This window comes from Trachurus japonicus, chromosome 5 (genome assembly GCF_045865225.1).
Source record: "Trachurus japonicus isolate A0001 chromosome 5, Traja_1.0".
Lineage (NCBI taxonomy): Eukaryota > Metazoa > Chordata > Actinopteri > Carangiformes > Carangidae > Trachurus > Trachurus japonicus.
In genome coordinates, this window is record NC_140911.1 from 28,630,841 (window position 1) to 28,647,843 (window position 17,003).

Sequence of the window (17,003 nt, forward strand, 5' to 3'; positions counted from 1 at the left end):
GTCATGAGTGAGTCATTCCAAGAGCCCCAACCTGCTGGTTTACTGTTGATTCTGGGAAGAATAAAAACACACTATAATACAATAAAAAGATGTGATAATGGTAATGAATAGTGTAACATCTCATCTTCATAGTTATGATACAGCATATTTGCACCTCATTCAGAGTCATATAAATAACTAGAAAATTTCCTCTCAGGAAATTTTGAATGGGCCGCGGGGCTACTGCCGATTTTGCCATCTCTGTCAACATGGGAATCAAACCCACGATCTTAAGCGCAAGACAGAGCTGATCAGACAGACACATGATCATCTTTCTATAAGCACTGATATGGAGGAGCTGTAACCACATTAGGTTACCTGTGTGTGTGTGTGTGTGTATGTGTGTGTGTGTGTGTGTGTGTGTGTGTGTGTGTGTGTGTGTGTGTGTGTGTGTGTGTGTGTGACACCAACAAGGTTTAACTTTAAAACCAGATTAAATCATGGTTTAAGTTTAAATTCTGTTGCACGTTAACTGTTAACTGTGTTTTAATCACATGAAGGTGTGTGTGTGTTTGTGTGTGTGTGTGTGTGACTGTAATCACATGAAGCTGGCTCTAGAGTCTGTGTGTGTGTGTGTGACTGACTTGACACATAGTTAGTTAGTAGCTGCATCCTGTGTCAGTCTGATTTAGCTGTGTCTGTGTTTATAAACATTTAAACGAGCGCCAGGTGGATTGTTTATGAAGTTAACGAGCTCTGGCCTGAGGATCAAAGAGGTTACCACGGCGATAGGGGCCCCCGCAGGCTGAGACAGACAGAAACGTGGAGAAAAAGAGCCATTTTCTGCCTCTGCACCGGTCTCACATTTAGGCTTAGGGTGAGAAAACGGTAACTCCTATCAGAACAAAACACAGATCACATTGCTCTAAGGACTTACTGAAAATTTCGGTACGATTTGGTGTTTCTACAGTAAATATTTTGGCGACGCTGGCAGTTTTAAAACATCAGGCCGTTCTGCTTCTCTCAGAAAATATTTGTATTGGACTCAATGAGGAGCAGAGACAGACGTGGCCGCACTTAGAGGCTCAGAGTTTAAATTCTGTAAGTCTCTCTGATATTTTGAGCAGATTAAGAGATCAAGGATGAGCTCGTCTACAACCGTGGCCGAAATTATGTGTCTAGAGTGTAAATTGTGGCCGTATGGAGTTTGGATAGAGAAAAAATCTGGAGTTTTTCTGGCATCTCTCCCACTCTAACCGATGATGTCACCCACTCTGACACGAACATTCCGTGCAATACACACCCATTATAATCTCATAATTTCTCCAAAAATGATCATGGTCATTGATCATGGATTGATCAAAAACTATATGACCTATCAAAACGTGGAGTAATACGACAATACACAAGACTTGTGTCTACTGTTTAAAGTTTAAATAGAGTCTCTAGGCGAAAGTATGCCTGAGCAGTAGACGTTTGTTAAACTCCAATGATTGGTCTTTTTCGCTCTTTTTTTTCCGCCCGTCCCATTGACTTACATGCAAAAATTTTGCGCAGTTTTTCGCGACTTACGTCGCTGCGGGTTGTGCCATCTCTGTCAACATGGGAATCAAACCCACGATCTTAAGGTCAAGACAGAGCTGATCAGACAGACACATGATCATCTTTCTATAAGCACTGATATGGAGGAGCTGTAACCACATTAGGTTAAGTGTGTGTGTGTGTGTGTGTGTGTGTGTGTGTGTGTGACTGTAATCACATGGTGTGTGTGTGTGTGTGTGTGTGTGTGACTGTAATCACATGGTGTGTGTGTGTGTGTGTGTGACTGTAATCACATGGTGTGTGTGTGTGTGTGTGTGACTGTAATCACATGGTGTGTGTGTGTGTGTGTGTGACTGTAATCACATGGTGTGTGTGTGTGTGTGTGTGTGTGTGACTGTAATCACATGGTGTGTGTGTGTGTGTGTGTGTGAGTGTGTGTGTGTCTGTAATCACATGGTGTGTGTGTGTGTGTGTGTGTGTGTGTGTGTGTGTGTGTGAGACTGTCACATGGTGTGTGTGTGTGTGTGTGTGTGTGTGTGTGAGACTGTAATCACATGGTGTGTGTGTGTGTGTGTGTGTGTGTGTGACTGTAATCACATGAAGCTGGCTCTAGAGTCTGTGTGTGTGTGTGTGTGTGTGTGTGTGTGTGTGTGTGTGTGTGTGTGTGACTGTAATCACATGAAGCTGGCTCTAGAGTCTGTGTGTGTGTGTGTGACTGACTTGACACATAGTTAGTTAGTAGCTGCATCCTGTGTCAGTCTGATTTAGCTGTGTCTCTGTTTATAAACATTTAAACGAGCGCCAGGTGGATTGTTTATGAAGTTAACGAGCTCTGGCCTGAGGATCAAAGAGGTTACCACGGCGATAGGGGCCCCCGCAGGCTGAGACAGACAGAAACGTGGAGAAAAAGAGCCATTTTCTGCCTCTGCATCGGTCTCACATTTAGGCTTAGCATGACAAAACGGTAACTCCTATCAGAACAAAACACAGATCACATTGCTCTAAGGACTTACTGAAAATTTCGGTACGATTTGGTGTTTCTACAGTAAATATTTTGGCGACGCTGGCAGTTTTAAAACATCAGGCTGTTCTGCTTCTCTCAGAAAATATTTGTATTGGACTCAATGAGGAGCAGAGACAGACGTGGCCGCACTTAGAGGCTCAGAGTTTAAATTCTGTAAGTCTCTCTGATATTTTGAGCAGATTAAGAGATCAAGGATGAGCTCGTCTACAACCGTGGCCGAAATTATGTGTGTAGAGTGTAAATTGTGGCCGTTTGGAGTTTGGATAGAGAAAAAATCTGGAGTTTTTCTGGCATCTCTCCCACTCTAACCGATGATGTCACCCACTCTGACACGAACATTCCGTGCAATACACACCCATTATAATCTCATAATTTCTCCAAAAATGATCATGGTCATTGATCATGGATTGATCAAAAACTATATGACCTATCAAAACGTGGAGTAATACGACAATACACAAGACTTGTGTCTACTGTTTAAAGTTTAAATGGAGTCTCTAGGTGAAAGTATGCCTGAGCAGTAGACGTTTGTTAAACTCCAATGATTGGTCTTTTTCGCTCTTTTTTTTCCGCCCGTCCCATTGACTTACATGCAAAAATTTTGCGCAGTTTTTCGCGACTTATGTCGCGAAAAATTCGTACACTGTTGAGGAAAGTAATAGCACACCGATCCCGATCAAGCCGCACGTTTTGATATATAATTCGAGTTGCAGGACTAGTAGCGAATCAAAAGTTGGCCGGAAGTGGAAAAATAACTAGAAACAGCATTTCCTAACGGAACATGCGTGTGAATGCTGAAACCCAATGCTGAACCATGCTGAATTAGCAGAATAAATTGACAAAGACATGCGGAATGGCATACAAGAAACATGTCCATGGAAGGAATTGAACCCACAACTCCATGAGTGGTAACCTAACACACTAACCATACGGCCACAGAGAACCTGAGTTACAATGAGCTTTATACTATGAGGAATCAAAGACTGTCCAATGACAGCTGAATAATTGGAATCAAAAGTCAAGCAATGATGTGAAATGCCTGAGGCAGGAATCGAACCTATGACCTTATGATCATAAAGCCTTCACTCTGCCACTCGGCTACAGAGAGCACACTGCTTTCAAGACTGTTGTCATTCATTGTAATGTGATGATGTGCTGCAAACTGGTATGAGTAATCAAGCAGATAACAAACACCTGTAACCAATTGAAGGCGGTGGAGGAGAGCAGAATTCAACATAACATAACAAGAGTTCTTCCCTTGGATTCGAACCAGTGATCTTGGGGTTGGCTAACGGCCACCCTACCCCCTACACTACAGTGGAGTTGTGCAAAAGAGGTTGAGACTTTGATGAATGTGAGATTTTTCAATGATGCTTAAAAAAAAAGTAAGGAAAGTGCAGAAATTAGCCACACCAAGCAAGAAGAGGACTTTTTTGTGACCTGTGACTATTTTTTGGTGAATTAAAATGAATTAAAAAGCACTTAACAGCAAGTTACAAAGTTGAGCTCCTTCTCCTGCTGCAGAGCAGAGAGCTCCCTGGCTGCATTTAAAAAATATTTTAAATTATTATCTAAGAATGGAAGAATGAAGAATGGAATGGAATTGTTTGTTTGTGTATGCGTGCATGTGTGACTGTGTGTGAGTGTCTGTGTGTGTCTGTGTGTGAGTGTGATACCTGTGTTTGTGCGTGGACATCCTCTGTCAGTCTGGTTTATCATGTGTGTGTGTGGGGCTGTGTTTAAAAACATCTTAACGAGCGGCCAGGCTGCACCTGTACTTGTTCTATTTATAGACATGATAACGAGCTGGCCACTACAGCTGGACCAGCTGCACACAGAGCAGAGCAGAGCAGAGAGATTTGAGCTCTGAGCAGCTTCCGAAAACAGCCCAGAAAAAGAGAACCGTAACTCTTATCAGAATGTGCTGTCCTGACCATCGGGGCAAGGAGACCTTCCTGAGCACATTGATGTGCATTAAATGTTTGTAGGGCAAAAACTTTTCTCAGGGTCGCAAGGTAGAAAAGGGGGGCATTTCTGCTTTTCTAAAAAAATCAGCTCCTACTTTTATATTGAAGTGGATGAGCCACTGGAGCGGGTCTAGCTGCACAATTAGGCTCACTGAGACAATTCTGTAAGTCTGTCTGCTGTTTTGAGCACATTAAATGAGACACGACAAGTGTGGCTACAAACCAGTGAGGAAATCATGTGTCTAGAGTTTAATTTGTGGCCGTGCTGGCAATTTATCCAGAAAAAATCCTGAATGTTTTTTCGATCCCTCTCACTCTAACGATGATGTCACTCACTCTGACCCAACCCCATACACACTCATTGAAAAGTGTGAAATTTGTCAGAAATCCTCATGTGCTTTTAAAGGATTTATCTCAAAAACGGTACAAGCTATGAGAAAGTTGTACATACAGGATGAATACATTAGAAGTTTGTCTACAGCTCAGAATTTGAATGAAGTCTCTAGCTGAAAGTATGTGGACGCTTTAAAGGCTGAAAGAAGTAAGAAGATTTTAAGAGTTTCAAGACTGTTCCAATGCATTCTCTATGGGGAAAAAAAAATCAGAAATAGTTGAATATTGCAAAAAGTATGAATAGTTGAAAAGAGAAAAGACATAGCACACCTGTCCCGAAAAGGCTGAACATTTTGATATTTGAATTGTTGAAATAGCACAAAGTATGAAGGACTAGTTACATGACAAAGAAAGGCAGAAAATGGCCGAACCGAATAACAATAGTGTGAATGCTTCCAGCATTCACACTAACTAGAAAAGGCATTTCCAAGAATGGAAATGGTGTGACTGCTGACAGCAGCTGAACGCTGTTGCAGAATTAGCAAATAGTGCAAGCAGTGATCACCATACAAATGTTTGACCAAGGTCAGACTCGAACCCACAACCTCATGGTCAATAGACTTCCACTCTGCCTCTAGGCCACAGTGCACACACAGTTGCAGAGACTGTTGTCTGTTGATGAGCTGCACTCTGTCTCACTCTGACATCAAGAAAGCTTGAGAGTCAAGCTTGAATGACTTAGAATGAAAATTTCTGTGAATAATTGTTATTGAGGCAAGATTTGAACCAGTAACCTTCAGGTCTCCAGATCAGCAAGCTAACCACTAGGCTACAGGCAGAGACAGTATGTGAGTGGCAAAGAAAACCTTTAATAAGAGGATCACTGGCTCCTGCTTAAAAAAAGGTAAGGAAAGTGCAGAAATTAGCCACACCAAGTAAGACTTAGAATGAAAATTTCTGTGAATTTCAGGCTGAGAGCAGCAGTTTCAACATGAAGCAAGTTATCAGAAGTCAACAGAGGACGACTGGGAAAATAATTCACTATAATTGTTGATGAGGCAAGATTTGAAACAGTAATCGAACCCACAACCTCATGATCACTAAACCTTTACTCTGCCACTTCACCACAGAGAGCACAGACATAAGCATGTTGCCATTGTAATGTGATGATGTGCAGAGAGCTCCCTGGCTGCATTTAAAAAATATTTTAAATTATTATCTAAGTCTCTTTGCATTTTTGACCAGAATTTTAGCCAGAAGACAAGTGTGGCTACAAAACTGGAGAAAATAATTTGTCTAGAGTTTAATTTGTGGCCGTGCTGACAGTTTATCCAGAAAAAATCCTGAATGTTTTTTCGATCCCTCTCACTCTAACGATGATGTCACTCACTCTGACCCAACCCCATACACACTCATTGAAAAGTGTGAAATTTGTCAGAAATCCTCATGTGCTTTTAAAGGATTTATCTCAAAAACGGTACAAGCTATGAAAAATTTGTAAATACAGGATGAATACATTAGAAGTTTGTCTACAGCTCAGAATTTGAATGAAGTCTCTAGCTGAAAGTATGTGGACGCTTTAAAGGCTGAAAGAAGTAAGAAGATTTGAAGAGTTTCAAGACTGTTCCAATGCATTCTCTATGGGGAAAAAAAAATCAGAAATAGTTGAATATTGCAAAAAGTATGAATAGTTGAAAAGAGAAAAGTAATAGCACACCTGTCCCGAAAAGGCTGAACATTTTGATGTGAGAATTGTTGAAATAGCACAAAGTATGAAGGACTAGTTAAATGCCGAAGAAAGGCAGAAAATGGCCGAACCGAATAACAATAGTGTGAATGCTTCCAGCATTCACACTAATAACTAGAAAATTTCCTCTCGGGAAATTTTGAATGGGCCACGGGGCTACTGCGGGTTGTGCCATCTCTGTCAACATGGGAATCAAACCCACGATCTTAAGGTCAAGACAGAGCTGATCAGACAGACACATGATCATCTTTCTATAAGCACTGATATGGAGGAGCTGTAACCACATTAGGTTAACTGTGTGTGTGTGTGTGTGTGTGTAGGTGTGTAGGTGTGTGTGTGTGTGTGTGTGTGTGTGTGTGTGTGTAACTGTAATCACATGAAGCTGGCTCTAGAGTCTGTGTGTGTGTGTGACTATGAGCTGCATCCTGTGTCAGTTTGATTTAGCTGTGTCTGTGTTTATAAACATTTAAACGAGCGCCAGGTGGATTGTTTATGAAGTTAACGAGCTCTGGCCTGAGGATCAAAGAGGTTACCACGGCGATAGGGGCCCCCCGCAGGCTGAGACAGACAGAAACGTGGAGAAAAAGAGCCATTTTCTGCCTCTGCACCGGTCTCACATTTAGGCTTCGCATGACAAAACGGTAACTCCTATCAGAACAAAACACAGATCTAGTGACTGATCAAAACACAGATCAAAACACAGATCTGATCAAAACACAGATCAACACAGATCTGATCAAAACACAGATCTAGTCCTGCAACTCTTCGAGTTGCAGGACTAGTAGCGAGTTGCAGGACTAGTAGCGAATCAAAAATCGTCCGGAAGATGAAAAATAATAATAATATTATGGAAGAAAAAATCCACACAATAACAGTAGTGCCCGGCTTATTTCATAGCTGTTGGGACCAGTGCCCGGTGCGATTGCCCGTGGCCCTAATAAGAAAAAATCCACACAATAACAGTAGTGCCCGGGCACTGGTCCCTGCAGCTATTTCATAGCTGTTGGGACCAGTGCCCGGTGCGATTGCCCGCGGCCCTAATAAATGAGAGTAGCCTATGCTTATACAGTACTATTGCAATATTGCTGTGAGGCTTGTTGCACCATTTTATTGCAATGGCCTCATTTTAACCATTGATTTTCATACCTGGTCATCAGGATCTTTTATTTAGAATTCTATCATCTAGTCAATCAATAACATGAGAAACCAGGAAGGACCAGGATCAGAACATACCTGTGGATATCAGTCGATTGGGGGTTGTAGCAATGATTGTTCACACAACATGCAGTTCTTGAAGGATTTGGGCTTTCTGGATTGGTTTGGATTGATAAAAACAAAAAAAGACAAAAAAACCTGACATTTTTTCTTTCTTAAACCATGTTGTGACTCAACAGATGTATCTTGGGGCTTTAGTGGGGTCATAAGCTGTAGTATTATCACCATATCAGCTCAGGATCTGATGACTGCTGCATGACCCCTGAGATTTTGGCCTAATTATGTCATTTTCTGTTTGTTGTTGATTCTTTTAGGCACAATAATGACAGAAAAGAGGGCCACCTGTAGCCCATAGCCCTGGATGTTTGCCTGCTCCTTCAACACAAGTCATCATGGAGAAATCCTTGGCAGAGTTAAATAAAGCTGGCTCCCGCTCGACGTCCTCACTGCCACCTGAGCCAGTGGACATCATCCGCAGCAAGTCATGTTTCCGCAGGGTCAGGCTGAATGTTGGGGGCCTCCCGCATGAAGTCCTATGGCGAACGTTAGATAGGCTACCACGAACACGTTTAGGAAAGTTAAGAGATTGCAACACCCACGAAACTCTGATGGAAGTGTGTGACGACTACAACCTTGAGGAGAATGAGTACTTTTTTGACCGACATCCGGGGGCGTTCACCTCGATTCTGAACTTCTACCGCACGGGCAAGCTGCACATGATGGAAGAAATGTGCGCCCTGTCGTTCAGCCAAGAACTCGACTACTGGGGCATCGACGAGATCTACCTGGAGTCGTGTTGCCAGGCCAGGTACCACCAGAAAAAGGAGCAAATGAACGAGGAGCTCAAAAGAGAGGCAGATAATTTAAAAGACAGAGAGGGAGAAGAATTTGACAACACGTGCTGCGCCGAAAAACGGAAGAAACTTTGGGACCTCTTGGAAAAGCCCAGCTCGTCTGTTGCGGCAAAGGTAAATGTCATTGGAAGCTCGGTGAAAGAGATTAGTGTAGGTTGGTTGGTTGGTTGGTTGGGTGTGGCAACAACCAAACAGCCTGTACACAAACATGGACATGGTACAGTAGCTAAAGCTTATTGGCCCACTTAGGAAAAACTGTATGTCTCAGCATTTCCCACCCTCAGGCCAAAATTGTATCAGCTATAGGCTACTTACTTGCTAACGACCAAACGATGCTATGCTAACACGCTGAGCTAAGATGGTTTGTATGGTAAACATTAAACTTCCTCATTAGCATGTTAACACCCTCACTTGAGTGAGTGTGAGGAAGTGCAACGTACAGTCAGCATGGTAGCATGTGGACTTTAGCATTTAGCCCAAAGACCGGAGTTGTGTCTCAATCATAGACTGTAAAAAGAATGGATGTAGCGTCCGTGACGTCACCCATTGGTTTTGGGGAGTCATTTTTCTGACTCAAATATGGTGGCCTGAACAGCGCCATGTTAGATTGGCCGGCCGAGAACCAGCCCACTGGCCTCGAAGCAGCCTGTCTCCGGACCGCTCCGAACCTGTCACTCAACGTTTCCGCGCCCTAATTGGCCAGAGTTTTAACCTAATAACAGTAAAACGGTAGAGTTAAAAAAAAATTCACCCCCCTCAGAGTGTGTGCGGGGGTAGAAACTATCGATTGAGACCAAAAAACGTTCTGACACCAGGCTTTGATCATGTTTATTGAGGATGTAAAGTCGGCGATTTTAAAGCAGAAGTAAGTGATATATTTGTGTTTAAATAGTTATATCTTCCGACAGCAATCACTTACATAGAGTGTTTGGACCGAAACATGGGTCTGTCAGTCACTCTGCTCTGCTCTGAGCCGAGGAGAAAACATTTATCGTATCCTACAGTTTTTATCCAATGAGGAGAGAGAACGGCATGCAGGGCTGTGTGTGCAGCCAAGGGACGCCGTGAATGTGGTGACGTAGGGACGAGGACTGTTATGGTGCGTTCAAGGAAACTCGTAACTCGTGTTTTTCCGACCTGTGAAGTCATACCAGTTCAATCTGGTACGAGTTCACGGGTCGGAAGTTACGAGTGGCCGTTATAGTGACTTTCACAGGTAAAACAGGTCGGAAAAACACAAGTGGGTTGCCTGAAACGCTACAAAGTCGTAAGTTGTGACTTGAAGCTGTAATTTACGGTTTCAAAAGCCTACCTGGACCGCAGCATTAGCCAAAACGACCGGATCGCTTACTTCTGCTTTAACATGGGGGTCTATGGAGAATGCTGCTTTCTGACAACAGCCCCCAGAGGAAGCAGAGGGGATTGCAGTTTTTTGAACGCGGAAGTGAGCTTCACTTCTCAGACCGATAACTGCCCCCTTGATCTCAATTCGAATACTTCCATACACTGTCATGTATACTACTATACTACTATATGTACGCCCTGTACTTACTTCTGTAGAGTGCGAATTTCGACGGTTAGTGTTGTCTCAAATCGAATAGGCTACTGTCGTTGTGCCCTTACTGGGACGAGCGGTTGCAACGTTTGCCAACGTCTTCTTCTTTTTTGGACTGCTAACGTCGCCCGTCAACACACCTAGCTACTGCCTTGTTTTGTTTGTAATTTCAATTAGCAACATGACTGCCTTGCTCGCACTTTTTATTTGCTTGTGTGGACCACCCGTTTCAAGGTGGATATTACGCCGCTGCCGCCACGTCAGCAGACTCCTCTTCGTGGCGGAAAAAACATTGGCCTACTGGTATGTTGATTTAAATATATTATATTCCGCTACGTAGCCAAGACGGCGATCACTGAGGGTGGGAAGTGTCCATCATTCCACACTCAACTTTTTGACTGTTATGCGTGCATCATCCACTTACGGTACACTGCATTAGTAGAAGTACTCAAAACAATTAGTGTAAGTAGTAGGCTATGGAAGTATTCCAATTGAGATACAGCACCGTTTCTTCAAATTATAGAACGAGATGTTGTCCTTTTATTTATCAGGTTATTTAGCCTAAAGGCTCAAAGATGACTGTGTAAAATTGTCTGGTTTAGAATCTGCAGTTGAATGTAGATGGTTAGTCAAAGAGGAAAACATGTTTTGCACCAGTGATAATTAGTCACACTTTTTAAAGACTTTCACCACCACACAAAAAGTGTCAAACAAGACAGCTTGTGGTTTTCTTTTACAACCTATGTTTTGATTGTTCCGCGGTTTGGAAAACAATGTAATGTCTGTAAGAGATGGAAATGAAACGAACGTGATTTACTAGTGAGGAATGTAAGAGCTCCTGTCTGCTCATGGTTGCTCAAGAAGCAGAACAAATCTGAACAGATAGGCCTAAACAGTGTGGTAGAGTGAAAATGAAAACAGCTATGTGCATACGTCGCAATCCCCCATCTCAGAAACATAACTCAGGTTCATTGTTGCTCCATTATTATCAGCCTTCTATCAGATTATTATCATTAGCTTCCTTTTGAAGTTATGTGCAGCCTACACGTTCTCAGACAGCTCACGCACCATTGTATCACTGCAATACCTCTTGGCTGCAACATGAAATACGTTTTTGATTCTTGAAGTGATCTCTGTGAAATATTTCCTGAATTCTGTCAGTTGATGCTTTGTGACAACCTCGCCCTGCACCACGCAGCGGCAATTGAATTGCATATTCTGCAGGAGGTTGAGATATTGACTTACATTTGAATGCATATGGAGAAAAAGTCAGAACTTATTTAGGACTGTTTGAATCATTTGGATAAATTGAGAGGGTTTTGATCAATAGAGGAAGGCTGTGACATGTCATTAGTGTACATACGTTAATGAACAAGTAGGAGGAGAGAGAGAGAGATATAAATCGATCATACTGTTCAAGCTATTAGAGAAGGATTCAGTAAAAAGAAGGGTTGGTTGTGTGTTAATGTTATGCACCGTTTGGCTGAATGAGCTTTTTGTTTGGAACAGCCAGTGTGGAATGCCCCTGGTCATAATTAGACGTTGAGGTCCTCACTCCGCTGCACTGTTATTTCCTTATCTGAGGTCCCCATTTGTTGACTTCTGTCGGCCGTGCTCACCTTTTAACAGCGCACAAAGCTGGCGTTGGCCCTCAGCAGGCCTTTCAGAGAGCCACACCTGCAACTGCAACCTGGGAGACCACAGCTGTGTTAAACACAAGCGGCCCTTTGATCACTCTCGTCTTGGTTTGAATCGGAGGGATCAAAGAGGAAGCTGTCTTTTTTGCAACGCTTCCTTTTAAAAAGCAGCACCATGCCTTTTAAAAAAAAATTTTTTTTTGGCCTGCAGCAAATCAGGTGGGGTGGGGGGGCTGGGAAATAGAAATGAAACTATTAGCTGTTTGTGCTGACTGATGCTGTTATGGTGGAGATTTGTGAGAACTGTCAGCGCTGCTCCACAAACAGACTGAGTGCTGCGAGTCTGTCAGTGAAATGTCTTCTTCATAGGAATCAAAGGGATTTAAAATCAATGTTTATTGTGTTAGAGCAATGAAAGTGCTGTAGCCTACAAAAAGGAGATGACCACTCCGAGTCGACCGTACGTTGCTGTATCCATTATCGCGCCCTGATATCGGCAATTTATCAAAATACCACTGGAGGACAGTTTCAAAGTGCTTAACCAAGATGGGGGCTCCTCACTTTGAATAATTACACAGCAGAGTGCTTATACATATTGTTCCCTTTCAAATCTATAGCTCTCAATAGCCACTCATCGATGAGTGTGCGCAATGATTACCATCAAAAACAGCGTCCATCCAGCGGCGCCGTATTCCAAGGGCCCCTGACTGACAGGGGGCTCCAATAAAGGTCAAAATGAACATAAAATTATTAGAATATTATTCAAATATAGTAATACAATTACTGATCTCTTTGTTTTTACTCAAGTTGAGTTCAGATAAGTTTCATACACTCCAGCCATTCTTGCCATTACAATGATATAACCTCAGTCAATACTAATGTATGTGTGCGTATGTGTGCTTTTTCTATGTGAAGCACATGTTGTCTTTTCCTTTTATGTTCTTCACCAAATTTACATGTGAAAAACTTTTATGTATTAAATGTAAAGCTTTTAATGGGTAAGTTAGCCCTAGAGGTGGTGTGACAACAGCTTCGCAGGGGGGGGGGGGGCAATTTATTTTTCATTTTTTCATGAGCCCCAAAATTTCTGGCTGTGCCCCTGTCTGTGTGCATCATATCTTCCTTTAGCATCAGTATGGGTCCATAGGAAAAAATAGTGAGCTGGGAAAAAGAGCAACCTCAACACAGTTAGCACGCAGCAGAGTTGATCAGCTCCTAATTAGCTTAAAAGGGCAATGTGAAACCACAGACCAAACTACTAAAAGCAGGGTGTGTTGTCTCAGTCATTTTTTAATAGACTGGAACAAACTGTGGGCTTGTCAAGTGGTCCATCTCTGACCACAGAGCGTCCTCGTGTTAGCTAATCAGCTGTGCTCTCCCATCCTGGGGTCAGAGATGGAAATGTATGTGAAACGGCCCATAAACAGATGGTGAATGGCGGAGAGAGGCACTAAACAAATGGTAACCAAGCAACAAAAGTACAATTTCATCATCATTTAAGGAGCGGGTACTGAGCATTAGTAGGTTTGTTTGTGTTGCTCCCTTTTCCCTCCCTCTCTCTCTCTTTGTTCCTGCTTTTTTAAAGTCCGTGCAAAGCAAGCGAGTAGAAGCTGCGATATTTGTCAAGATGCTCAGGGAGGGAGTCGTCGTTGCTGCCTGTGTTCTCTCTGCCCTGTCGTTCTTCCTGTCTCTCTGTCCCCTCACTGGCTCATATCTCAGCTTCCTTCCTTCTCTTCTTCGGGCTCCTCTGCTATACCTCCGACTAAATGTCAGGGAAATGTCACATTAATTATTCTCCAGGAGACTTCAGGCCCAATTTGAAGCTTCCCTCTCTCTCTCTGTATCCCCCCCCCCCCTCTCTCTCTCTCTCTCTGTTTACATTCTTTGTAAGCCACAGCATTGTCTGTCTCACAGTCTCAAATCAGATTTTAGTCACCATAAAATAGGATTGTGTCTGACCGCTGGCAAAGCAGCTCCGAACTGTCAGATTGCCGACAATAAAGGATTTTCACCTGCAGTAGCTTTGGTGCCTCATCGTGTTAGATTTGACTGGTTTCTGTCATTAATCAAAACCACTATTAGAATAAAATTGTAGTAATTATGAGGCTACTCATGTAATATTTACAATTCATTTGGAATTAAAAGAGTCATGTTACATAATCTCCATGGCACTGGTCAAAACCTTTGCCACTCCATCACTGAAGGACTCAAATGCACCAGTACCTGACCTGACCTTACTGTAGATAGTTTTCATAACCATTTTTAAGATTCTGCTTGATGCTCAATGGATAAATGGAAAATTACTATCAACATTGGTTTGGCTTGGAAACTAAAGCCAAACATGAGTGTTGTTGTCATTTTTGTCCTCCATGCATCAAAAATGGATTATGACCACTTCATTCTCTGTCAGTGGGTATTGTGCTTCACATGGCAGGCAACAAATTCCAATAATGCTCCTCTCATGTCACACTTAAGATGACATATAAACACGGTTTGGCTATAGTCCCACTCATATATCAGTCTGCAGCAGGATCCAAGGCGTGAAACTCCCAGACTGGGATCCATCACTTTCTGACAGCTGGGAAGTCACAGCCAGCCAAATGGACGGTGATAGGAAGTAATATGAGAACAGGACTTGAACGCTGTTTCTCAGATGGGGCTCAATGTTTCAGAGTTTGTTTTTCCAGACTGAATCTTCCCTGAAAGACCAGTATCTTGAAATGGCCCCTATGTCTGTAGATCACAAATTTGTCCACATCCTATAGAGCATTGGTTCCCAACCTGGGGTCCGGGGGCGTCAGAGATTTCAGGGGGTCCACAGAGCTTTATGAGCTTATCGAAATTATATTTCTGCATATTGAATTTTAAAATCCCAATAACACACCCAATTGGACAATCAGAATCATGTATAAACAAAGACAATGGGAACAAAAACCTTCAACCTACCTGCTTATAGGGACATGATGACAATTATGACACAAAAAAGGAAAATGGACAGAAGGAGAAATAAAACAACGTAAGACAGAACAAAATCGAATAAAAAGAAACAGATGATTAATTCAGAATGTATATGGAGCTCCTCACTGTAATAACACACCCATGGCAGGGCTCCACCTTGTATCAACTGTTTATTTTTGTAAATAAAAGTTTGTATCACATTATTCTTTTGATGCATTTGTGCATCTAGGCTTCGGGGGGGGCAAAAGCAGCGGGGGCTTCAAGGAAAGGCTGTCTTCATCAACTTTCTTTTAATCTCTGGAAGGTTAGAAAATTAGAGTGTCTGGCCTTGGTATCATTATAAAGTCCAGGCCTGAGTTGTTTGAAATAGCTTTGAGACAGGTTTTATAATAGACGGGTACCTTGTTCTGTTTCAAACCAGATTTGGTTTACAGCCTTCTCTGTTGTCAGAATAAGTTCCTTTTGCTGTAAGTAAGTTTGTGCCCCCCCCCCCAAAAAAAAGGGTTTGTCTTCATATTGTTGTTGACAGAGGTGATGCAGTTAGGCTATGTATTATGTGTCTTAATGACATTACTAAAACCTTTTAAAACTTGCTGATGATAAATCATGTGCCGTCAGTCAAAACATTACTGAGAATGCAATGAATGGTATTTTCAAGTCCAACTCATACTGTAGATCACACATGCCCACACCCCCCAGATGCAACACATAGGAGCTGGCTGGATCTTTGTCGTCATGGTAACAAGAACAAACGTGTGGTTAAGGTTGTGGAATGGTCACAGCTTGGTTATGTTCCAAGACCGAGTGATGCTTGATTGCGGTTGCGGTGCATTTGTTGTCACAATACTAAATAGTAGTACACACTCATTTGCACGATATACAGTGTTTCCATTGAGCCCCTTGATGTTTCTGTTACAGAACCCAAGTGGAAACCAAAAGCAAAATCTAAATGCTAATATATTTTGTAAATGGAATGATAGTGTATGACATATACACAATCTACCACAAAAAATATATCATGTGTGTAAACAAGGTCATGATTATGCAAGACAAAAACACAAACACTGCTGCACACTCATATCCTGAGAGTAAAGTATATTTCTCGTCTCTAAACAAAGGCCTGAGAACAGTTGCAGAGCACACTGCTGAATAATTGAACACCTTTGTCAAATTTGTTGTTATCATCTAACATTTACGTTGGTGGAGATGGTGCTTGGGAAACGCCGGCTGAGGTTGGCTGCTGCTACTTGGTCGTATATGTTGTTCAGTCTTAACGTGTTACAGAGAAAGAGAGCTGTAACACACCAGGGCTGTGTTCGAAATCATCCACTCACTCACTCACTCCCTATCCACTACATCATGTATATCATATAGTGGACTACATCATGTACACGATGTAGGGAATGACGGGAGGAGAATTCGGACACTAGACGGTAATTTTCTGGACGTGGTTGCGTCAGCTGATGCGCCAGGTGTTGCTGTGACGGAAGCAGACGCGCCGAGAATCATGTAAACAAGCCATGGATGTATGAAACAAACCGGACACATAAAACATAAAATAATAAAAACCAGACACTTGCGGGAACATTTTAGGATGTGATTCTGTGTGGTTGTGTTACTCGGACAATAAACTGTTGAAATATCGGAAGTTTGGTTTGGTAAACTACTGTTGTGTGTCCCGACCGTGAGCCGTTAGCGGCTCTGTGGCTATTAGCTTAGCTCGTCAGATCGTATTTACTACATATTCTACTACAGTTTCTTAATTAGATTGATTTAATGCTGCCTGTTAATGTTCGGATGCTGCTGCCCAACTCCTGCTCCTCGGGCGAGGCAAATGGAGCGAAGACAAATATGTCTGAGGAGTTGTTTTGGTAAATTGCCTAAATAAATCGTAGCTAACATGCTAATTAGCTTCCTCTTCTTCTCTGGCAAAACACGACCGCATTGCATTGTGGGATACGGGAGTAGAAAGTAGTGTACATCGCTTGTTCACTCAATTTCGCGGTGCATTGTGGGTGTTTTGTCATCCACTACATAGTGGATGAAATTAATCGCGGAGAATTCGAACAACACTACAAAATGGCGAACACACTATATAGTGCACTACATCCGTGATAGGGGGTGATTTCGAACACAGCCCAGAGAGTATCAAGTATCCCTTATTGTAGGAACTCTGACAGGAAGCCGCAGAG

The 17,003-nt window shown here is 42.5% G+C and overlaps 1 protein-coding gene across 1 annotated transcript in view; it reads left to right on the plus strand.

Annotated features, from left to right (window-relative positions):
* The window catches only part of kcnb1 (potassium voltage-gated channel, Shab-related subfamily, member 1), a 64,032-nt gene that overhangs the window by 19,632 nt on the left and 27,397 nt on the right, over positions 1 to 17,003 (plus strand). Inside the window, exon 2 of the mRNA XM_085777212.1 lies at positions 8,122 to 8,775. Coding sequence (XP_085633338.1) covers positions 8,200 to 8,775 — 576 coding nt within the window. The 5' untranslated portion in view covers positions 8,122 to 8,199. The remainder of the gene's footprint in view (positions 1 to 8,121; positions 8,776 to 17,003) is intronic.